The 25,163-nt window shown below is 45.5% G+C and overlaps 1 protein-coding gene across 2 annotated transcripts in view; it reads left to right on the top strand.

The window, feature by feature from the left end:
* WDTC1 (WD and tetratricopeptide repeats 1) overlaps nt 1–25,163 on the top strand; it is a 42,867-nt gene that overhangs the window by 7,986 nt on the left and 9,718 nt on the right. The window contains exons 2-11 of one of the 2 annotated variants that reach the window (XM_063140467.1): nt 1,286–1,326; nt 2,327–2,475; nt 6,621–6,704; nt 8,754–8,800; nt 10,780–10,891; nt 14,254–14,441; nt 15,370–15,552; nt 17,662–17,756; nt 19,103–19,218; nt 20,863–20,938. In XM_063140467.1, the coding sequence (XP_062996537.1) occupies nt 2,347–2,475; nt 6,621–6,704; nt 8,754–8,800; nt 10,780–10,891; nt 14,254–14,441; nt 15,370–15,552; nt 17,662–17,756; nt 19,103–19,218; nt 20,863–20,938 (1,030 nt within the window). In that variant the 5' untranslated portion in view covers nt 1,286–1,326; nt 2,327–2,346. The remainder of the gene's footprint in view (nt 1–1,285; nt 1,327–2,326; nt 2,476–6,620; nt 6,705–8,753; nt 8,801–10,779; nt 10,892–14,253; nt 14,442–15,369; nt 15,553–17,661; nt 17,757–19,102; nt 19,219–20,862; nt 20,939–25,163) is intronic. The other variant, XM_063140466.1, reaches the window with a different exon arrangement.

A 25,163-nucleotide genomic window follows, 5' to 3' on the forward strand; every position in this document is an offset into this window, starting at 1 on the left:
ATATCTGAGCAACACTCCGTAAAACTTAACTGTAGGGATGGAATGATATTTCAGGTTCTCTGTTGGAAAAATCAAACATTTTTAGGCATCAGCGCTGTAGAGAGCTACAGACCTGCTTGGAATTCATGGGCACCTGTGTCAAGCTTCTGTGGTTTTGCTTGTGTACTTCATTTCTATTTTATTTCTTGTAGCTGGTTGTCTCCCTACAATAAAGTGCTCTTTGGGATGCATGGAACAGGACCAGTCTAAAATCAAAACAAAACACACTCTCTAAAAAACAGTAGAGGGAGAAACCAAGAATATCAGTGGTGCATTTAAATCCAGGCCAATCAATGATGAGCACTGATCCTGGACAGGTAACTGGTTTGACCTGGCAGTGGAAGACACACAGGCCATAGCTAGACCTAAGGTTTATCCCTGGATCGTCCAGGGGTCAAACCTGTTCATCTAGGTGCCACACAGGGGATCCAGTGCTCAGGCAGGGACAAACCCTGGATGATCCCAGGATAAACCTTAGGTCTAGCTGTGGCTACAGTGGCCTTATTCAAATGTATTGCTAAACTATGCCATAGTGTTGCATGAACAAGCCTCTTGCTGAGGGAATTGCACTGGCTACCTATTGGCTAATGGGCCAGGTTCAAGGTTTTGGTATTAGTATACAAAGCCCTAAACAACTTGGGACCAGGATACCTGAGAGAGTGCCTTGTCCCTTACCATCCTACCCGATCATTGAGGTCGTCGGAGGGCATGAAGAGCCTTTAGTGTGGTGGCCCCTTCTCTGTGGAACGCTCTGCCCCTGGAGGTCAGGCAGGTGCCGACACTAGGCTACTTCCAGCGCCTCCTGAAACAACTCTGTTTCGTGAAGCCTTCCTCAGCTGACCAGCCACTGTTTTTCTGGTTCTTTTGTTTTTAAATTGAACAATTTTAATTTGCTTTTTAAATCTTCTCTCTTTTACTGTTTATACCTATGTTCACCGCTCTGGAATCTGTATTAGATAATTGAGTGGAACATAAACGTTGTTAATAATAATAATGATGATGATGATCATCATCATCATGTACTCCTGAAGAACCTTTCTCTAAGGCGGGAGATGTGGTGATGTGATCTGCTGATGGCACTGAGATTAGAGAATGGCATTGGAAAAGCTTCTAGTGGCCGCGGGGGAAGAGGACCATCAGCTTGTCTCTTCTCATGAGTCCTGTTTCCATTCCTCCTTCCTGCCAATTCTGCATGCTCCCCATCTCTTCTTCTCCCTTTATTGTTCTCCTTTTGTCTGTTTTGCAGTCAGAGTACCTAAGAGAGGATAGGTGGCAATTTCTCAAACGGTTAGTACTCCTCCTGCTGATGCTGAATGCTGTCTGTGCCTAATAAATCCAGTTATATTTTATTTAAATGACATCTTCATAATGCTCCCTTATCGTACCTAGCTATTTGCTAGAATTGGGAGGGGGCTATATTTTTTAAAGCCCAAAGAAATAATAAAAAAGATGTGGTAGACTTGGGCTAGGCTTGTTGTATTCCATGCCGGTTTGAGGTTGAGAGAATCTTTCTATCTTGAGCTTGAACTGGCCACGCTTGCTTCCTCGACCCGCCAGCTATGTTCATCTGAACTCGAAAATTCTGTCCTGTGCCAGGCTGTGATTGAGAGGATGATGGTCCGAGGGTTGAGATGTACTGTTGCATTATTGCTGGTTTTCATGGCAGCTAAGACCTTGGAATTTGGACAGCGCTTAGTGATCTGAAAAATCTTGCTTTTGGTCTAAAAAATACTGAAGCCTCCCTCTCTTACAAGAGCCATGAAGCCCATGCCTTAGTTTAAATCATAAGCTAGAATCTGTTGCATGTATTGGAGGAATGCGGGAGTACTTTAAACTTAAGGCCCCGCCGGCCTAATAGGAGTACTAGTTGGACTGCTGACTGAAGTGGGTGGAATAACAGGGGCTCAGAGAAAGGGATTTTGCTCTCCTAAGCCCCTTTTTCATGTTAAAAGAGAGGGCTGTTTGCCCCGCTTTTCAGAGTAGGCAAACATGAGTTGGTTTTGTTACATCAAGTTGGATTTTGAAAGCTGCAGCAATGCATTCACTTATGCTGAAACTTAAAGCTCAAACTTGAGTGAGACAACGGGCCTCCTGCTTGGTGGAGGAATGTATTTATAGGTATATGTAACGTTTTGCAAGTCAAATACTTGGGGGAAATATTTTAACGTCTCAGTAGATTTGGGAATGGATTCCTTTCCTCTGTTGGCTGGAAATACTGCTTCATCTTTTTTATTTATTTTTGTATAAATAATTACAAGCCTTTTTTCCCCACCCTGTTTGACCGCAGGTAATTTCAATGCCTTCTCTATGGACATGAACTGTACTGGAATGCTTGGATTCACAGCAACACCTCCACTAGCTTGCTTTCGTTGGCCCTATTGTGAGAAGATGGCAAAAGCAAACATTACTAGAGACCTCATCCACCGACAGCTCAAGGTGCATCTTGTCTTAAATGGGTCTATAAGTTGTGTTTTGCTGGGGGAGGGGGGTTTGCTGGGAGAGAGGAGGATAATGCCACTTAACAAGGCCAAGTGAATTTGTTTGATGTGATAAGTTAAACAGACTGTATCTTCTGTTTTACTTCATAAGCTCAGTTCAGATGTCCTGAGCAAAACATGGGTTTGGCTGTCAGCAGTGCTGGCTTCACGTTTGGTGGTGGTGGTGGTGGTGGTGGTGGTGGTGAAGGGGCTGTGGCAAGATGCCCTTGGAGGACTCCCCTTCGAATAGGCTCACCACCTTGCCAGCTCTGCCCATTTGCTTGCCCAGCGGGAGAGGACAAAGCAAGTGTTGGATTCTCCTCTGTCTCATCTCTCATCACTGCTTGCGGACTTGGAGAGAGCACTGACCAGAAGGAGAAGAAACAGGAGCTCTAGGAGTTGGCATTGGACCTTAAAAGTAGCCCAATGATGCCTCTCTCTCCCTTTGGCCATCAGGAACATTTGTGCACTTCCTCCTCCCCATGGATGTTCAGCTTCCCTCCAGTGTTCCCTGGTTTCATTAACCATAGTTCACTAAAAGCTCAAATTGGGCAAACGACGCTTACCACTTGTATGCTTCCCAATCAGGATTGGAAATCCACTTCAAACAATGGTTTTTTATTCTAGCTTAAAACCAGGCTGCAGTAACCATCGTTTGTCGACTTTGGACATCATGGCAAATGATGGTTGCTGTCAACCAGGGAGCACTTGTGTGGAGGAGGGAGCACAGAGTGAAGGCTAAACCATGGGCTGACTAATGGCTGTATTGGGTCAATGGCTACATTTGGACAACACAATAGTCAATGGTGGATTAATAGTCAACTCCAGGGTTGATTATAGAGGGGGTACTCCCCACACTACATGTTCCTACACAACTGTGGAGTGGTTGGGGCTGGTGTTCAGTGGACTACCATATTTCTTCGATTCTAAGATGCCATCAATTGTAAGACACACACTAATTTCAGTACCACCAACAGAAAAAAAAGCTTTGATTCTAAGAAATAATAAACGCACCCACGATTCTAAGACACCCCCCGTTTTTAGAGATGTTTATATGGGGAAAAAAGTGTGTCTTAGAATCGAAGAAATACAGTAATATCCAACCCGGCATTTGACAGACAGAGTCCCTGCTCCTCTCTCCGCCCCCCTTCAGTTCTCCCAGTGCTATCACAGCAGCCTGTGTGAGTTGTGCTTGCTGTAGCAGAGCGGCCGGCACGGTTTTGGCCCCTCTTGCCTGGGAACTCCGTAGCCAGCTGAGATAGTCCACTCAACCCTGCAAAATAGTCCTCTGAGCCCGACAGACAACGGTTCTGCAGAGCGTTGTGTTTCTCTGTTTGTTATTTTGAGGAAATAGTCAACTGTGAGATGGGTTTTGCCCGACAGACAACACGATAACCAGCTGTTGACTAATCAACTAATGGTTAACTACTTAAACCACCATCGGTTATTGTGTTGTCCGAACTGAGCCAATGCGTCAGTTTAGCAGAAACGGGACTCTGAAGGCAGTAGTGTAAGCTAGGGATAGGCAACTGTTGGCCTGAAGTTCCCAGGGACTTCCCGTCAGATCCTGGCAAAATTCCCCATCTTAAGAATTCCTTCTTGCATGTCTGCTGCTGTCTCAAATTAACACCCCGTTTCCCCCCACCCTGTGAACAGCAGCAGAAACTGTTGAGGCCTCTCCTGTTTGTCTACCTCAGCTTGTTACTCCTGTGTGGAGGCAAATGATCATGGAAAGCCGCTTAGAGATATTCTTAAAGACGGTCAGCGATATATAAATCCATTAAATAAATAAAACAGGAGCAGCTGAAGTACTTGATGGGGGAATGACTCTGCTACTCCTGTTAAGAAGGTGGTGTTAAAACAGTCCTTTGTTCAAAACAGTAGGCAGTGCTAACGGCGGTGGCACTTGCTTGGTTCAAAATATAACGTACTTTTTATAATACAGGTTGTCAGCCAGGGAGGTAGAACTTGATCAAAACCAAATATAAATTTGGTATCACATACAAGAATGGATAGTTCACTTCTCCATTTTCATTGCTTTCATTATAATAGAGCAGAACAAAACAAAATAAAATATAATGGAACAAGTAAACCAACAAAGCAGTAGAAACAAAAACAGTCAGGTGGGGATTTTGGGGGGGGGGGGGGGGAATTGACCGAAAAATACCTGCTGAAATAATGCAGTTTCAATACTCACTTAAAAGTAGGCAGCGATGGGGTGAGCCACACCTCTGAGTATTATTATTATTGTTGTTGTTGTTGTTGTTGTTGTTGTTGTTATTTACATTTATATACTGCCCCATAGCCGAAGCTCTCTGGGCGGTTTACAGAAGTTAAAAACAGTGAATATTAAAAACAAATATACAAAATTTAAAACCATAAAAGCATAAAATACAAACAAAAACAGACAATGTCCTTTTGATTATAGAGGGGGTATTTCATCGTCTGGGTGCTGTGATGATAAAGACCCTTTGCCTCATCCCCAACAAGTGAATTTCTGACAACAAGAAGGGCCTTGGGAGCTGAGCAAAGTTCTCTCATATGGGAGAAAGCAGTTCTTGAGAGAGCCCCGCCACAGTCCGTTGGAGGCTTTAAAGCAGGGGATGGGGGACATGCAACCCGCTGGCTGTATTTGATCCTCGATGCCCCCTGGTGTGGCCAACGCTGAGCTGCTGAAATTCACAGGGGCAAAAAACCTCACCAGTTCGCAAGCCTCTAAGGAAGCCTGAGGCATCCCAATCTCACTTGTTTTGAAGTGAGATTTCGCCATTTTATGACAAATCTCCGTAGTTGCCACTACCAAAGCCTTAAATGCCCAATTCTCACTTAAAAACAAATGTGATTTGGACGCTCTAGGCTTCCTTAGTGGTTTGCTGCTGCTTTTCAGAAGCCAGTGTATGTGTGTGTGTTTTCCGGCACCCCATAGAGCGCAGCCCGTGGAGGGGGCTAGAGGGCGAAAATGGCCCCTGGACCTCCTGAAGTTCCCCACCTCGGCTTAATGCCAGCACCTTGAGTCAATGTGTCACTTTCTGAAGCTCTAAACATCTTAGCTTGGATTACAAGTATTCTGGGCTGCTCCGTTGTAACTGATGGAGCCGTTCCTCTTTTCCAATGAAGCCCCCTGCAGTTTGTGATAATAGGGACTCTCACTTGCACATCTACGAAGCCTCCTTTGCTCCTCCTTGACGACATGGTTCTAGACTCTGGAACCTAAAGATTATTCTTGCGGACGGTTCCCTGCTGTACGTCCAGCCACTTGGTGGAGTATTCTTTGAGCTTCAGTGACAACTGCTAAGCTCCGAACAATTCCTGTTTCACAGCAATGCCTGGCCTTCTTCTCTTGCTTAAGAGATGAAATGTTATTAATGTCAACACGTGGCAAAGATCGAAAACCAACCACACACGTTCTATCTATGTTGCGGTCTGCGATGAGCTCAGAGTCTAGTGAGGGACAATTCTTACTCATTTATGTATGACGCTTGTTACGCCCATGAAGAGGGTGTGTGGAAAGCATGTGCATGTCATGTGGAAACAGCTGTGTGGATTTTTCTCCTTCTTCCCTCGTGCACATTGGCCTTTCCCATGATAGGTTCTCCGGCTGCTTACAGACGAGGCTTTTCTCATGCAATTGATCCGGTCTCATTGGTGGGATTTTCTGGATGGTCCGGATGGCATTTGTCTTCCATTTGTAACCCTCCGGTGTTTCCCCCACCACTTCTTCCACCTCTTTTCTTACTGCAAAAGAAAGCTGTTAATGGAGGAAAGATGAAATAGCAGCACAACGCCTTTTGGTTGGTATTGCTCGGTGGCCTCTGTCTGGAAACACCGACTGTTTCCAGAAGGTAACTTTCAAATTAAAAAAAACAAACAACATGAAAATTAAGCCCTTGGAGATTCTTAAAATGATAGTTCTGTTCCTGCTCAGTGAAGAACAAGTGACCGATTCATCATCTCCGAGAGCTCGTAAGAACTGAATTGGAGAATGTGACGTGCGCTGCCTCTTGGCGCTGTAATGGTATAGAGTTGGATTTAGAACTCCTGTATTGATGGTGAAAGGCCCCTTTCCATAATGTAACAAATGTGCTGTCTGTTGGCTCTTTGTAGGAGAAGGGCGCCCTCAGCTTCGAACGACACTATCATGTTACCGACCCATTCATCCAGCGCCTGGGCTTGGAGGCAGAGCTGAAGGTAAGTGGGCAGGGCTGGAAGAATTGGAAGACATGCCTGTCCAATAATAATAGCTGCAGAGCACCTGAGGGCTCATGTGAACCTAGTTTTTCTCTAAGAGTTAGTGGGCCTCTTTGGCATGTTTTGCGCTTTGGGGTGCTTTTTGGGTGGGGGCAGATGACTGCCTGAGGAATGTGTTATGCTGGGAAATAGCCACATGGGTTTGTGATACCCTTTCAATCCCACTGTGTTAGCCTAGTTCAGTGGTTACCAAACTTTTTCAGGTCACCGCACCCTTGGTTCCACAAACTCATGCCCAGTGCCCCCTACCCTACCCTATAAAAATCATTACTCAGAATAGCGGTTTTCAACGACCCACTAAGGAAGATAATAACAATAAAATTCAAAACAGTAACAATTAATTGAATATTTATTCAAAATCCGAAGCACCCGCCACAGGCTTACTGAGGGAGGGAGGGAAAAGAGAGTGAATGCCTCTGATTTGCAGCCGGCGTGGCAGGGCACACCAAGTAGGGTATGTCTCTTCATTAGCGTTTTGGTGCTTTGAAAACATTTCAATTCACCGTTAAAAGGACTCTTCTTAAACGGTATTAATACATGTGTGGATTCTTCCCCTATATGGCTTGGGATCAAACTACCTTCTCCCATAAGAATGTCCCTGGGTTTTAAGACCTTCTGGAGAGGCGCTTCTCGGAAAAAAACACCTCGAGTGCACCCCTGCTGCTCCTTTGCCTCTTAGCACCCCCCTGTCGCCCCCTTGCTTCTTAATGCCCCCCTGTGCAATCCCACCGCCCACTTTGGAAACCACTGGCCTAGTTAAATCAGCCTCCTAATGATTTTTTTTTTAATGGTGATGTGAACTTGGATCCTCCCAGTTATGTCCGAGGAAGGTGCTCTTTTCCTCCACAGACATGTGCTTCTGCTTGGAAATAAATGGTGGTCCTCAGGCGGCAGCCTTGTTCGAATTTGCACTGAGGTGGTACAACCCAGACATGTTTTCCATTTCAGGCTGAAGATGGTGGGGCTTGCAAGATGAATCCTCCTTCATATTAAAAAAAAAAAAGAATCCTTTACATAGAAAGTTCGCACGTTGGGCTATCGTCCTTCTCCCTGGCATGCTAGTTTTTATGTACAGATTCTTTTTTTGTTTTTGGTCAGTTTATCCAGAAGTGGTACAGCGCAGGCGTAGGCCTACTTCCTTGGAGGGAACTATATCTTCATCTCAGAGGATTAGCTACCCATCTTTCTGTGCATGTGGCACACATGCTCTTTCCCAGCCCTAGATCTGAAGAGTCAATATGATGTGTGTATGAGTTGAGCACCCTGATCATATGCAAGTTTATTTGGAAGTAAGCCTGGCTGAGTCCAGTAAGACATCATCACCCTATGAACATTTACTTGAGTGCCTGGGAGCTTTTGCTGGTCAGAATTGAGCTGTAGGACATCATCATCATCATCATCATCATCATAATTTATTTCTTACCCGCCTCTCCCTTTGGATCGAGGCGGGGAACAACATTAGTACAGAATCAATACATCTTAAAAATTCTTGATTTTACATTGATCTGGATAGGCCTGCCGGAAAAGGCTAGTCTTTAAAGCTGCCTTAAAATCACACAGAGAGTTAATTTTACGAATCTCCTCCGGCAGGCCGTTCCACAATCTGGGGGCGACAGAAGAAAAGGTCCTCTGGGAAACTGATGTCAGCCTAGTTTTAGCTGACTGAAGCAAGTTCACCCCAGAGGACCTGAGTGTGCGGGGCGGACTGTATGGGAGAAGGCGATCCCGCAGGTAACCTGGACCCATCTAGCAAACTTAAGCAGTGAGCCTCTAACCAGGCGATCTGGCTGTTGTTGGCTATCGAAACAGGCCTTCTAAGATGGAGCTGCGACTTTTCAGCTCGAACTACAAGAATCAGCCTGAGAAAGCTTAAAACTATAAGGAAAATTGGGCGTGTCCGATTTTGGGGGAAGGGTTCATTTTATCTTTCTTTTGGGACAATCTGTTAAATCTAGGATTTGAATAACTCTTTCTGTCACCTTTGTTCAGGGTCACACTGGTTGTGTCAACTGTCTTGAATGGAATGAAAAGGGAAAGTAAGTATCTCTTTAAAACGCACGGGATGACTGGATGAATACCGCCTTCTCCAACCTGGTTTTTTTGAGCTATAACTTCCAGCATTCCTGACCATTGGCCAGGCTAGCTTACACTAATGGGAGATGGAGTCCCACTGCATCTAGAGAGCACCTGATTGGGGAAGGCTGGCATAGCATGTGCCCAGGACGGAACGGAAGGAATCCTGAAAACCAGAGTGCGCGGCCGGGTTTTATGATGCGCTAGCTTCCAGTTTTCTCTGCTGCAGCTCAGCCAAATGGCCCCTTTGTTACAGTTTTAATTCTTCCAGTGGTAATCTTTTATAAATGCATTTTAAAAAGAAGATGAAATCAATTCATTTTGAGGCTAGTAGCTATAAAGAGCAACTAGTCACAACAGCAACATTCAGATTGACATGTACAAGGGGCAGGGTACCTCTGAGTACTAGGTTCTGGGGGTAAATGGCAGAAGCCATTGCCTTTATGCTTTCCTTGTGACCTTCCAGAGTCTGGTTGTTATTGGAAAACAAATGCTGGACTAGATGGACCTTGGCTTGATCCAGCAAGGCAGTTTCCCCCTTTTTTATATCATGCATGTTGTGTTATTCAAGAAGATTTAATTGCTGGAAGGTAGGAGTCATACTGAATATGTCATACTGTAAGACACATAAATTCAGATCTGCGCAGTACAACTCTGAGGGCTACCGAAATGGTACCTGCAGGCCATATTTGACATGAGAGATGTAGGGTTAGGATGACTCTGGCCCTGTTCAGAAAACACCTTAAACCATGAGTTTAACCGTGGTGCTTAACCCAGAAAGCCAAGCCGTATTCAGAAGACACCTTTGTTGACCTACAAAGCTTTTCACTGTCTAGCTCCTTCCTATCTCTTGTCTCTCATCTCACACTATTGCCCCGCTCGTGCTCTTCGCTCCTCTGATGTTTCTCACCTGCCCAAGGGTCTCTACTTCCCTTGCTCGGCTTCGTCCATTTTCTTCTGCTGCCCCTTATGCCTGGAACGCTCTTCCAGAACATTTGAGAACTACAAGTTCAATCGCAGCTTTTAAAGCTCAGCTAAAAACTTTTCTTTTTCCTAAAGCTTTTAAAACTTGATTTTGCTCTGACTTTATACTGTTAGTTTTACCCTACTCTGTGCCTGTTTGGTGCATTCTCTTCCCCTCATTGTTTTATTATGATTTTATTAGAATGTAAGCCTATGCAGCAGGGTCTTGCTATTTACTGTTTTACTCTGTACAGCACCATGTACATTGATGGTGCTATATAAATTAATAATAATAATAACCTTAAACCACAGCTTTAACCATGGTGAATAATGCTTTTTGCCTTAGTCACTGTGGTTTAAAGTGTCTTCTGAACACAGCCTGGCTTTCTGGCTTTAACCACTGTGGTTAAAGCCATGGCTTAAGGTGTCTTCTGAACAGGGCCATACTCTTTTCTATGATTCAAGCCCTTATGTAGTAGAAAAGCATCCCGGGAAAGGAATAGGCAGCTCCACTAAACGTTTATAGTAGGGGTGGGGGACTTGTGGCATTCCAGATGTTGCTGGACTCTGACGTTTCATGAACCCCAGCCAGGGTGGGCCAATGGTTCGGGTTGATGAGACTTAGAAGCTAACAACATCTGGAGGGCCAGAAGTTCATCTCCCCTACCACCCCGGTCATTTGGCCAAGGGGAGAGTTTCTATCAAAGACATTAGTCAGACCCCTATGTTGTTAATTTGGTCCTGTTTAACTCCAGAACCTCCTACATGAAATGGGTCACCTTTCACCATTCGCTTTGCCATTTTCTGTTGAATTATGTTGCAAATGGTGGAGTCGGCTGCCTCTCCTCGTGCCCTCGCTGCACTCTGCAAACCTTCGTAGACTTCGAGAGCGTCCACGCGGCTTGCGAGGTGACAGCAGTCTTTTGCAGGCTGTTGGTGCAGCTAAGCTTGTAACGCTTTGTCTCCTTTGTCTTCCCAGCTTGCTGGCTTCTGGCTCCGATGACCAGAATGCAATTGTGTGGGATGCCCTGCACCATAAGAAGCTTCTTTCCATGCATACAGGGCACTCGGCAAACATATTCTCTGTCAAGGTGAATGGGCTTTGGACAAGGCGGTGAACGCCAAGGGGAGGGGAAACAGTCTCCTTTAACAATATGTATTATTTATTTTTTATTGATATTTTTTTCCTTTTATTGTGAATTTAACGAAACAAAACCCAAAAACAAATCGTGGAAAGAAAAATGAAAAAAAAAAAAGAGCAGGAGATTACATACATAGAAATATCAATATTCCATCAAGTACAATATTCTTTTTTTAAAAAAGGGGGCGGGCGAGGGAGAGTATGTATAAGTTTCCAGAAAAGCATACCAAATACCCATATATTTATCCATTCGCAAGTGGCGCCTATATACCACTGCGACAGCACCGACCTCACACAGAAGGCCTTGCCTAGCAAGGAAGTGAGGGAGGAAGCAGCAGCCAGGCCCCTCTCCACCGTGCCTGGGTCCAGCTCCAGCTGAGAGCCCCCTCCCTCCTGCTGTCAACTGTAACTGCAGAGGCCACCAGTGAGGGAGGAAGCAGCAGCCAGGCCCCTCTCCACCGTGCCTGGGTCCAGCTCCAGCTGAGAGCCCCCTCCCTCCTGCTGTCAACTGTAACTGCAGAGGCCACCAGTGAGGGAGGAAGCAGCAGCCAGGCCCCTCTCCACCGTGCCTGGGTCCAGCTCCAGCTGAGAGCCCCCTCCCTCCTGCTGTCAACTGTAACTGCAGAGGCCACCAGTGAGGGAGGAAGCAGCAGCCAGGCACCTCTTCACCGTGCCTGGGTCCAGCTCCAGCTGAGAGCCCCCTCCCTCCTGCTACCAACTGTCTCTGCAGAGGCCACCAATGAGGGAGGAAGCAGCAGCCAGGCACCTCTCCACCGTGCCTGAGTCCAGCTCCAGCTGAGAGCCCCCTCCCTCCAGCTGTCAACTGTAACTGCAGAGGCCACCAGTGAGGGAGGAAGCAGCAGCAGCCAGGCACCTCTCCACCGTGCCTGAGTCCAGCCCCCTCCCTCCTGCTGTCATCTGTAACTGCTGAACTTTACAACTAAGATTGTAGTGCCTGAATTTGCTTTCCTTTCCCCCCCCTCCTCCTCCTCCCTCCCAATCCCCTTTCCTTTTGTGTCATGTCTTTTAGATTGTAAGCCTGTGGGCAGGGACTGTCAAGAAATACTTTTGTAAGCTGCCGTGAGAGCCTTTTTTGGCTGAATGGCGGCATAAAAATCCTTAAATAAATAAATAAAATAAATAAATAAATAGCACACCCTTCTCAAGCCAAGCGCCACCTCTTGAAAAGCCTGAGGAAAGGGTAAAAACAACACAACCTCTCCCCTATATGTGAGGGAACAAGGTGAAGGGTTTTGGAAAATAGGTTCTATTACTGAGGTACTGAACTGCAGGTGTATTGTTAGATGTCATTATTACTGTGTAATATAGCAGGTAATAAATCCGAGCTGACACGTGGCTTGTGGTAACAGAACACAAAGTAAAGTTTATTGAAATTTAACAGATCTTTGGTATTTCAATTTGGATCAAACCTGCTTATTTTTATACTTAAAACAACAATCCCAAGTCCCCTAAAATTCTATCTCTTCTCACTCCTCACACCAAAAGGTGAACCTTTATCCTTCCAAAGTTGCAATATCAGTCTTCTGACTGTCATAAGGGCTCGAAAATCCATTTTCTCTGACCGTACGTTAACTTCGAAGAAACGGTAAATAGTTTAAGAATACGTGCACCTCATTCAATATTAAAGACTGTTCAAATACGAAGCGTATATTATAACCAATTTATTTTATTTATTGCATTTTTATACCGCCCAATAGCCGAAGCTCTCTGGGCGGTTCACAAAATTCCCACGCCTAGTTCATCCGTCCTGCGTTCACTCTGGGCTACAGAGGAAAGAGCGTCTGCGGAGATCGACAAGCTACATTTGTAGCTGTACGGCTCTTCTGCTAACAGCAGACTGTTAGGAAAGACTTGCTGCCAGCTATAAAAACGAATAAAATGTTGCCAGATGTGTCATAAATGATAACATAAGCAAGCACAAGTTTTTCTCTGTTCTTGGAGATGCTGAATGCAGAATGTGTTGTGGGGCAGTTGCAAATCTGTGGCTGAATGAGCTTGAGATTGTGTGATCTGTTTAAAAATATTCATTTGAGGCAGCTCATGTTCAGCGCAAAGCATGACGCCATGCGCTGTGCGCTCATAGTGGTCTCGGGGATGGATTTCCTTTTGTTCGTGCTTACCATTGTTTCGATCTTTCAGAACCTGTTTTAAATGTAAGCATGAAAAGGCCACTCTGTAAGTGAAGTCGCACACAATCTGAGGAAACAGTACACCGATTATGACCTCAGTCCCTCGTTGTATGTGTCTAGTGCATGTGCTCAAATGCATCCAGTGGGCTCCAGCAAAGTAATGCCTGTCTGCATCGGGGTGCATCCGGACATTCACTGTACTTATATGCTGCAACAGGGTGTATCTCTTGTGATCGTTGTACTTCCTCTGTGCTGGTTTCTTCCACTGGGTGTTCTTACTAATTCCCCCCCCCCTAAATTAATTCCACAGTCCAGAAAACGAGGCCCATTCTTCAAGCCGTGTACAGATTTTTGGAATGTACATATACCGAGGGGGAGAGATCAAGCTTGTCATACCCCTGGGGTGTGCCTGCCATGCCTGCCATTTGCACATTGAAATTAACATTGGGATATGGACCTATGCATGTAGCGGCTAATGGGCTGAGGCCTGATCCATGCAGTATATTACAGACGAGGTCTATGTGTATTAATGGACTTTGTGCATGTAGGCTCCTGTGCGAACATAGTCAAGTGGTAGGTGGGGAGGATGCAGGCATCCCTGGGGGGTGGGGGCAGGAGCACCTGTGTAGTAAACCCCCCCCCCAACACATGCGCTGTATGCACATTACAAACAGGTATTACCCAGAGGACCTTCTCTTCTGCTGCTCCCAGACTGTAGAATGGCCTGCCAGAGGAGATTCGTCAACTTGACAGTCCTTTAGCATTTAAGAAAGTAATAAAGAATGATCTATTCCAGTGGAATTCTAGGATATTTTAAGGATGTTTTAATCATGTATACTATATTTTTAATCAGCTTTTGTGTGTTTTATATTCGCTGTTGATCCCCGCCTTGATCTAAGTGGAGAGGCGGGTAAGAAATAAATTATTATTATTATTATTATTCTGCATATAGCTTGTATCTTTTATTATATTGGACCCCAAAATGTAACTAGATACTGTCTCGAAAGAAAAGCTTAAGACATTGTGGGGACTGGGTGAGTGCTTGGCTATAAAACCAATCAAATGGGGTCTTCCTCAAGAGGCAGACTTGTCTGTCGAGAGGCAGGAGGTGTTCTTGCAGTTGGGAGACCACTGCTTTGACCGTCTTGCTTGTTTTCCACAGTTCTTGCCACACACAGAGGATCGGATACTCATTACTGGGGCTGCTGACTCCAAGGTGCACGTCCACGACTTGACTGTTAAAGAAACCATCCATATGTTTGGGGATCACAAAAACCGAGTCAAGCGGATTGCCACGGCTCCCATGTGGCCCAACACCTTCTGGAGTGCAGCTGAGGATGGGCTGGTCAGGTACAAGCCTTTTCTCTTCTGATTTGAAGAGCAATAACTGCTACATCTCTTCCCACCTAGGTCCCCTCCGGACTGGGGTGGCGGGGTTCTGAGGAAGCAAAGGTTTCTCTCTTGGCTGTGATTGCAGTTCCCTGGGTTTTGGAGGGGTGGGGTGAGAGCCAGAGTGCACTGGCTGCCTATTCGCTACCGGGCCAGGTTTAAGGTTCTTGTTACTTGTGTACAAAGCCCTAAACAACTTGGGACCAGGATACCTGAGAGAGTGCCTTCTCCCTACCAACCTGCCCGGTCACTGAGGTCCTCCGAGGGCCTGCTCCTGGTGGTTCCACCTAGATCCATCCTCCGATTGGAATCCACCAGGGGAAGAGCCTTCAGCGTGGTGGCCCCCCTCTTGTGGAACTCCCTGCCTCTGGAGGTCAGGCAGGCGCCGACCTTGTACTCCTTTTGGCGCCTCCTGAAAACATCTTTATTCCAAGAAGCCTTTCCTTAATATGCAGCCTTGAATCTCTGTTTTTGCTTCTTTTTAAATTTTGTTTTAACTGTTTTATTCTGTTTTTATTTTCATTTTATCTTGTACACCACTCTGAAATTTTTCAATGGGGAGCGGTATATAAACATTCTAAATAAATAAATAAATAAAGATATGCTGCTGCCTTATATGATGTCCGGACATTGGCAAACGGACAAACTCAATTGTCTTTTGTAACTGGTAGCAGCTCTCCAAGGTCTTGGGCCCAGTCCTGGTGGATGAGCCAAAATCCTTCCATTGGAGATGCCAGGACTTTCTATTGTTCAGCTCTAGGCCCTCTTCATCAGCCTGGAGCGTCTCCGCTTAATTCACTGTTTCCCGTGATGGGTCGGTGTGCAATGCCTACCTTTGGTTGCATCTAACCCGTGGATTACCCGCTGTCGCCTCCCTTCCTCTTTTCAGACAGTACGACTTACGAGAGAACAGCAAACACTCAGAAGTCCTGATCGACCTGACAGAATACTGTGGGCAGCTTGTGGAGGCAAAGTGTCTCACTGTCAACCCGCAGGACAATAACTACCTAGCGGTGGGAGCCAGCGGGCCGTTTGTGCGGATCTATGATATACGCATGATCCACAACCACAGGTAATGGGAACTAACATTAGTAACAGCGGGCCTAAGCTTTCAAGTGTGTTCATGCATAGAGCACCCTGTGGGGGCAGTTCTACAACACGAGAGAAAGGGATGTATCCTGGTTGTATTTTAGCTACAAAGGAAAAGCCCTCACTAGAATGCTAAAGGATCAGTTTATCACTAAAATGAAATCGTACCCAAGCCTTGTTGTGTAGTGCTTAGTTCTTATGCAGTGGAACCTAGATGTCCTCACCCTCCATAGAAACTAAACCTACTGTTTTTGGCTTGGCTGTTTTATTTTTATTTATTTATTTTTATTTAAGCATTTTTATGCCACCATTCAGCCAAAAAAGGCTCTCACGGCGGCTTACAAAAGTATTTCTTGACAGTCCCTGCCCACAGGCTTACAATCTAAAGGACATGACACAAAAGGAAAGAGGACTGGGAGGGAGGAGGAGGAGGAGGGGGAAAAGGAAAGCAAATTCAGGCACTACAATCTTAGTTGCAAAGTTCAGCAGTTAAAGTTGACAGTTGGCAGCAGGAGGGAGGGGGCTCTCAGCTGGAGCTGGACCCGGCACGATGGAGAGGTGCCTGGCTACCTCCACTCCCCCTCTAATTGTTCCCACCATTGAAATCTAAATTGTAAACTCCTTGAGACAAGGATCCCGTGTATATCTTTAGTGTTCCATAAATTAGAAGTTTTTAAAATGCCAAACCTTAACATTACTTGTTACAGGATACATGAAGAACAATTCCTCTTTGGGATAAGGTTGCCAAATGATAATGACTTGAGACAACAAAACCAGAAGTCGTTTTGCCCCTTTAAAGGCTAACAAATTTATGACGGCATAAGGCAGTCTTCTCCAACCTGGTGCCCTCCAAATGTGTTGGACTGCAATTCCCAGCATCCTCCAGGCAGCTGTGGAAGTTGTAATCCAACAAGTCTGGAAGGCTCCAGGCTGGGGAAGCCTGGCATGTTTCTGAGACTGTAGTCCACTTCCTCAGATGCATGAAGCGTTGTCTTTAGTTATGGTTTTTGGAGGAGATTGTAAACAGTGAGGTCAGGGGAAGTGAAATGCAGAAGGTGCAATGATAATTACTTTCTGCATTCATTTCCCCCTGACTTCACTGCTTACAATTCCTACCCGCCCCACTATATAAAGTGTGTGTGTGTGTGTGTGTGTGTGTGTGTGTGTGTACACACTACTGAAGTGCATTTGTTCCCTGTGGAATTGTCCCTACGCTTGGTTTGGAAGTTGCAGCTAGTGCAGAATGCAGCAGCTCACTGGAATAATAATAATAATAATTATAATAATTTTATTTCTTACCCACTTCTCCAATTGGATCGAGGCGGGGAACAACAGCAAACATAAAATACATAAAATACTGATTAAAAATATAGTATACACTGTTAAAAAAAATCCTAAAAGCATTCTAAAATTCCACTGGATAGGCTAATAATAATAACAACAACAACAACAACAACAACAACAACAACAACAACAATAATAATAATAATAATAATAATAATACACCTAGCTATATAGATGTAACAGCTGTATTTAAAAGAACTGCACTTGCTGGCTATTAGCAACCAAACCACATTCAGGGATGTATTGTTAACATTCAAAGTCCTAAACAATTCAGGGCCAGGTTGTTCCCAAATGAACCTGACCCCATATTGAACTTGAGGCCAGGTTGATTTATATATAGCCTCCCGCTGTATACACCAGATTGTCCTCTGAGCTCTTCCAAGGAGGCCTTATTGGTCATTTCACAACCAACAGCATACCATTAAGTAACAGCACATAAAGTTTTTAAGATGTCACAAGACTGTTGTTTTCTGCTGCAACAGACCTAACATGGCTACCCATCTGGAAATTAATATAACAAACTCATTCAGAGACCTCCTGTTCGATCCGTCCTCTCCCCCACCTCCTGATAAATATACAGATGTCAAGGGATGTCCCAATAAACTGACATATTCCCCCAATGTTCCTCTATTTTCGCCCTTTTAATATAACTGCTTTGGCCTTCTAATGTGTCTTCCCAAGAAAAAAATGCAGCTTACTACTTAAACAGACAAAAGAGAAAACTAAACTTCCCTCCTTTCTTTCCTAGAAAAAGCATGAAACAGAATCCCACAGCTGGAGTCCATACATTCTGTGATCGACAGAAACCTCTCCCAGATGGTGCAGCTCAGTACTATGTAGCAGGTAGGACTGTTACAGCTGGTGCTTGGTTAATATATTCAGAAAGCTTGGTTGTTTTGTTAGCTCATTAAGAGGAGAGGTGCAGGGACGCTTAAGCCACTTCAACTGGGTGGCTAAGAGATGGATCCTATGGTTCTTGGGAGAGTACCTTAGGTACCTTAGGATATTTCGGAAACCCCATCCCAAGGCTGTTGTTGTGTTTCTCAAAACCTCCTGCCTTCTTGGGAGACAATAACGAGGCCTTGTAAGTAATCCACAAAGCTTTATTCAAGCAATAAACATCTCTTCCCACCTGAAGAGAGTCTAATCTGTAGGAACTTCCCTTTAAGCAAAACTATGCAAACTAAGCAAGACAATTGTCCTTTCAAGAAGAATGGAAAGCCCTTTCCCAAGACGCATTAACTTTAGAGAGGCTAGTTCTGAGGTGGCTTCTGATGGGATGCCAGCCAGGCTGACTTTCTCTCATCTTCCTTTAGTTCCACCCGTTTTAGTCTGCGGCGTACTCTAGGATCGGCTAACCTCTCTGTGCTCTCTCCTTCGGAAGAATGTTGGCTTCCGAACTGTGTATTATTTGCCCTTGATGAGATAAGCTCTGGAGAGGGTTCACTCCCTGCTGGTGAAGAGCCCATGAGAGCTTTCTCCCCCACTAGTACAGGCTGGCCTGTTTCTGGCACCGACTCCTCTACTTCAGAGTCTGATTGATCACCTGAAACACCTTCTTCCAACCCAGGGGGAGCAGGGCTAGACATGGCAGCCGTAGACACTCCTGTGACCTCGGGAAGGGGGACACCGGGGTCCAATCGCTTCCCCTGCTCCTTCGTAGATGCTGCAGAAAGAACTGCTGTGCCCACTTTCTGAGGTCACCAAAGCGACTTTGGGGAAGGAGAAAACGGGGTATTCTGGTGGGCAGGGCAGAAAGGAGAGGCTGGGATCTGCAGGGTCCTATGGCCTCTCCAGCCCCACTTCTAGATGGGCCTGTCTAGAGAGAGAGAAATGCACAGAAGGACAGAGAGGTGAACCTCACCTCCGTCGCTCCTCCCACCTTGTTGGCAGCAGTCCAGCAGGCACGGGATATTTGGAAGCCTCTGAGATCAGAGGCTTTTGTGTAGTGGGTGGCAATCTGGAAGGGCTGCACCCTTAAACAGGGATCTTATCAGCTTCAGAGTCTATATGCAGTTTGATTTGCTGGGCCCGTTCACTCACTGATGATGCACAGGGGCCAGCATAAATACGTGATGCTCTTCTTTCTTTAAAAGACCTTTGTAAGTTGTTGGTAACGGTAGACTGAAGTAGCATCCATTCTGCCAAGCTCTACGGTTGAGCAATGACTGGGCTTCTTCCTCCTGTAGGGCATCTTCCAGTGAAACTACCTGACTACAATAACCGGCTGAGAGTTCTGGTAGCTACATACGTCACCTTCAGTCCCGATGGCACAGAGCTCTTGGTCAATATGGGTGGAGAGCAGGTAAGAAGAATGCGAAGTCCACGATTTATTCATACATACAACTCCAAAGGGTCAAAGTCAGTCAGCATCACTAGGGTGGTGCTCAATCCACCTAGAGTTCAGAAAACTTTTTAAAACTGAGAAACGTATAGAGTACTCTGCGCACTCTTTTTCTCTTTCATCTATAATTGAACCCAATTTGTTTAAGAAAGATCCTTCAGTAGATAACGTGAACTCAAAAAGCTAGCAACTCCTCGGAATTATTTTGCAACTGAGTTGGGGAGCTAAAGAGGCATTGGTTGTGCCTAAGCGTGCATTGGAAAAGGAATGAAATTGGAAATCAGATGGCCTGGAAAACCTGGGATGGCCTGGAAAACTGTTAACAAGTTTGTACCTTCTGCTTCCCAGGTCCCCATTCCTTGGGAAGCAAAGGATATACTTCCTTAGATACCAGGAAGGACAGCCTTCTCCAACCAAGTGTGCTCCATATATTTCGGACTACAACTCCTAGCATTCCCAGCTTGGCCATGCTGGCTGGGGGGATGGTAGCTGAAGTCCAAAACATCAGGAGAGCACCTGTTTAGTGCAAGGATGGCATAGAACATGAAAATGGTGTCGTCCCCGTCGGTAGGGCTTGCGATGAAATTGGTGCATCCTTTGGCAAGTTCACAGGAGGCTGAATCTTTAGTGTGTCTCTTTTTTTCTTTTCCTTTTTTGGGCTGGAGAGAGAAGTTGCCAACTCACTCGGATTTGTAGCTCTTGTGTGAAACTGCATAAGATTATCCATAGTGCCTACTCTGAATCATTAAACCCCTGCATGCATATGCGGATTGCAAGGCGTGTGGATTGCAAGGCATAAGGACGTAAGCATCCATATGCTCACAGATGTAGTTCTAGGGATGTATGGGGAAGTCTTTCTGTTCTCTGCCCTGATCAGGCAAACCTGCTTCCTGGGTCAAACAAATGACTTGATTTTAGATTTCCAAGAGCTGATGTAACTTTTATGCAATCTTTCCAGGATGTTAATGAAGCATCCTCTTTGTGTAATTCTGAAATCCACAGGTTTGTTTTTTTGTTTTGTTTTATTCCAGGGCTGTTTATAAGTATTCATTTCTCAGTTAGATACTACATTTATTATTATTATTATTATTATTATTATTATTATTATTATTATTATTTATTTATTTATTTATTTATTTATATAGCGCCATCAATGTACATGGTGCTGTACAGAGTAAAACAGTAAATAGCAATACCCTGCCGCATAGGCTTACAATCTAATAAAATCATAGTAAAACAATGAGGGGAAGAGAATGCAAACAGGCACAGGGTAGGGTAAAACTAACAGTATAAAGTCCGCACAACATCAAGTTTTAAAAGCTTTAGAAAAAAGAAAAGTTTTTAGTTGAGCTTTAAAAGCTGTGATTGAACTTGTAGTTCTCATTTCAGGGCAGGGAGGGATCTTTTTCTTTTAATGCCTCTACTTGAGCTCATGTTTTATTTTACCCTGCAGAGGACATGATTGGTTTCTATTAGATACGTGTGTCGTTGGTTTTAAACCAGCAGAAAGTCCCCACTTCTGTGTGGATGCCTTATTCCTTGCTTATAGTTTTCCTCTGGCTGTACAGTCTTCAAGGCTCATTGTCACCTTCACTTGATTTCCAGGTTTACTTATTTGACCTGACATATAAGCAGCGGCCATATACTTTTCTCCTGCCAAAGAAATGCCACACTTCCGGAGGTAAGTGTGCTATACTTATCTTGAAGCGAATGGTCTTCATCGCTTTCAGTTCCTAAGGCATTTGTGTGTGCTTTTTTCTGGCTTTGCTGGAATTGTCAGCTAAGTTTCTAGCCCTCATGGTGTCTGATACAGATTTCAAACTGAATATTGTGAACATTTTATTTTTTAAATCCTCTGGAATCGTGGCTGGGAGAGAACAACTTTGCACAGTACTTTTATTCCATACAACTGTAATTTTAGTGTCTCCCCAGGAACCAGGGACACTCCAGCCCTTGATCATCGAACAAGTTTTGCAACATCCCAAACACCAACCAATGTTTTTTTGTGTGTGTTTTTGCTTTGAATGTTGTCAATTTTGGCTTCAGCCATATTCATGGCATTAATATGTGTATTTTTTTTAATGACAAATCAGACATGCAAAACAACTTCAGGTTTCCAGCTGACACTTCAGATGTGGTTGCCAGGACAGGTAGTTCATGGCATGCTGTGGCTTTGTTAAAAGCCATGGAACAGCAGAAGAAGGTCCTGCAAAACAGTACTCCCAGCCCAACCGTTTGGTTGAGTTTAAATACCCAGTGTCCAAAGCCTAATTCCAGAGCAATGAAACCAGGAGTTTGTAATGGATAGAAGCTTATTTGCTTAAGAGGAAAAAGGCTGAGAGAAGTATTTATTATTTAGAGTGTTTTTTATCCCGCACCTCAGCCAAAAAGGTTGCCAGAGCAGCTTACAATCAATCAGTAAAGAAGACAATCCCTGCCCTCATGCTTATATTCTTAAAAAGACATGACACACAAGGAAAAGGGGATGGAGAGGGAAGAGGGGGGAAAGGAAAAGAAATTAAGGAGGCTGTTCAGGCTGGTGGGAAGGCCCTGCTCCCCCATGTCCCAATGGAGGCACAGACCGACAGCTCCTTCTTCTTCCCCACAGGGTCAAGAGGACGGTTAGCCCTGTTGGGGGGAGGGGAGTCCAACTGAAGCAGGCCCTGGTGGTCTCTCTCTGCTGGCTCCTGGCTCCCTCACAAAATTTTGTAGCTTTGAATGATCAATGCAGAGGCCTGTGAGGCCTGGTCTTTCCCAGAGCTGTTTCTATTTGCAAGCAATATTGGCAGCTCCATATTGCTTAGGGTGACCCTATGAAAAGGAGGACAGGGCTCCTGTATCTTTAACAGTTGTATAGAAAAGGGAATTTTAGCAGGAGTCATTTGTTTGCATTCAGCACCTGCAGGAGCATACTGGAGTGACCAGATACAAAAGAGGGCAGGGCTCCTGCAGCTTTAAGTGTTGTGATGAAGAGGGAATTTCACCAGGTTCTCCATATATACAAATGACCCCTGCTGAAATTCCCTTTTCTATGCAACTGTTAAAGATACAGGAGCCCTGTCCCCCTTTTCATATAGTCAGCCTAATATTGCTTTCAACTTGGAATTCATATCTCTGTGTTCAGGGTTTCAGTCTTAAGCCTCATGCTAGAGTTAAAATATATCAACCCATCAACTCAAACAAATTTAATGGCAATTCTCCCTCCATGGGGAACTGCAGTGGGTTTTTTTGAGAGAGTTGGGGATCTACTATGATCCCTAGGATTACTTGGGAGAAGCCATCACAGTTATATTGGTACAAAACTGCTCATTTGCTATTCAGTAGGGGTTTTTTTTGGGGGGGGGAAGCTATACTAGGGTGACCATATGAAAAGGAGGACAGGGCTCCTGTATCTTTAACAGTTGCATAGAAAAGGGAATTTCAGCAGGGGTCATTTGTATATATGGAGAACCTGGTGAAATTCCCTCCATCACAACAGTTAAAGCTGCAGGAGCTATACTAGAGTGACCAGATTTAAGAGAGGGCAAGGCACCTGCAGCTTTAACTGTTGTGATGAAGAGGAAATTTCATCAGGTTCCCCATATAAACAAATGACACCTGATGAAATTTCCTTTTCAATACAACTGTTAAAGATGCAGGAGCCCTGTCCTCCTTTCCATATGGTCACCCTAGCTATGCATATACCCCCGTAAACTTTTCACAAAGCACTTATGAACAAGTAGTAGCTAGAACCTGCCACTTGGGGGAGCTGTTTCCCCATAGCTGCATTTCACCCAAAACAGATGTGATGAATTGGAAAGGCCAGAAATATTGAGCAAGTTGTAATTGCTACTTAGCCCTTAAGCCCTTTAGCCCTTGTCTTAGCCCCCAAACACTGCCTGCATCTAGGTCTTCTGGAACAACGTATATTTTATTGGGTGGCAGATGCAACCTTGCATGATGCACTTGAATACATTGTGGGCTGTGAGATCCAGTCGACTCTCTCAATGAATTCATGGTTAAAGGGTGTGAGCTGTGAACCCAGGAGCGCTACTTAAAATCCTGCCCCTGCAATAAGTTTGGGAGACATAATAACAATTTGCCTTACTGGGACTTTTCTAAGGACTACAGAGATGAGGAATGGGAAACTCTAAATAAATTCTCCGCGTTGTTTGTCGGTGGGTGTGGGGTGGGTGGGTGGCGTGTGGGGAGTCTGCCCATATTTTGCTGTTACATTTGGTCTCCTTCCAGGTTGGTACAGTGGTGGCCAAAACTGTGGATACTTTTTAACATTTTCATGTTTTGCAACTTTGCATGCTCATAGAAAATGTTCTGTTTCGTGAAATTCAAATGTTTATATATCCATTGAAAGAGAATTTAATGCTGAATTCTATACAAAAACCCGAATGTAAATATCTGCAGTACAAAAAATGCTATGCTTACTTTAGTCTAAAAACAAACACAGTTGTGATTGAGTGAAGAAGCGGATTGGAATTGCAAACCCTGCTGGCCAATCGCAGTCCTTGTTCTGGGGACCAATCACATGGCAGTAGCTGCGATGCATCATGTTTGAAGTTGGGGAAAGTCAGTTTTGCTGTTTGTTCTGTAACTGAAGCGCAGCTGGAGATTGGGTGAATATTTGAAGTGTTTCTCAAATTAAAAGTGTACATAGGTACATCATAAATAGTAGGGGTGTGCACGGACCCCCTCTCCACGCAACGGGCCGATCCGAAAATTTTGGATTGGCCCGCTCCGCGCCACTCCGCCCATAGTCCGCTCTTCTTCGCCGCGGAGCTCCGGCTCCGAATTGGAGCTCCGCAGTGGAGGGGAGTGGCGCCAGGTAAGGCCCCTCTTCCTCCTCTCCCTTACCTGCAGAGCCCGGTAAGGGACCAAGGGGGAGGGGGGCCTTAACTGAGTCCCTCCGCGGTCCCTCGGCTTCTTCAATTGAGCCTGCGGCTCAACCAGGAAGTCTGGGCCACAAGTGCGGCCTAGACTTCCTGGTTGAGCCGCGGGCTCAATTGAAGAAGCCGAGGGACCGCGGACGGATGCAGGTAAGGGAGAGGATGGAGGGGAGTTTACGGGGCCTCGCCGCCGTCGCCGCCGCCCATGCGGCGATGGCAGAGCCCGGTAAGGGACCAAGGGGGATGGGGGCCTAGTGCGGCCTAGACTTCCTGGTTGAGCCACGGGCTCAATTGAAGAAGCCGAGGGACCGCGGACGGACGCAGGTAAGGGAGAGGATGGAGGGGGGTTTACCGGGCCCCGCCGCCCATGCGGCGATGGCGGCAGAGCCCGGTAAGGGACCAAGGGGGAGGGGGGCCTAGTGCGGCCTAGACTTCCTGGTTGAGCCGTGGGCTCAATTGAAGAAGCTGAGGGACCGCGGACAGACGCCGGTAAGGGAGAGGAAGGAGGGGGGGTTTACCGGGCCCTGCCGCTGTCGCTGCATGGGCGACAGCGACAGTGGCAGGGCCCGGTAAACCCCACTTACCTTTCTTGCGGAGCTCCGGATCGAGGTGAAGGACCCGCCTTCACCTCGATCCTCTTCGCAACGCTCCGCCGGCCCCCCAATCCTCTTCGCCTCCGCTTTAAGGGGAGGCGAAGCACCCCGCTCCGCTTCTAATTCGCCGGTCCGATTAGAAGCGGAGCACGTCCCTAATAAACAGAGCAATGGCACCAAAGAAAAGAGTTGACCGGACACCCAGGAAAAGAAGCAGGATTGTTGGATTACGTGAATCAGGTCTTTCAATTGATATATAAACATCTGAATTTCATGAAGCAGAACATTTTCTATAAGCGTGCAAAGCTGCAAAACACGAACATTTCTAAAAGCGTCCACAATTTTGGCCACCGCTGTAAGTCCATGGAATTGAAAGGCCGAGTGCACGCAAGATGCCTGTAGCTAATTTGCTGTTTGCACGTGGCTTTTTAAC

This window comes from Elgaria multicarinata, chromosome 13 (assembly GCF_023053635.1).
Source record: "Elgaria multicarinata webbii isolate HBS135686 ecotype San Diego chromosome 13, rElgMul1.1.pri, whole genome shotgun sequence".
NCBI classification, from domain to species: Eukaryota; Metazoa; Chordata; class Lepidosauria; order Squamata; family Anguidae; genus Elgaria; species Elgaria multicarinata.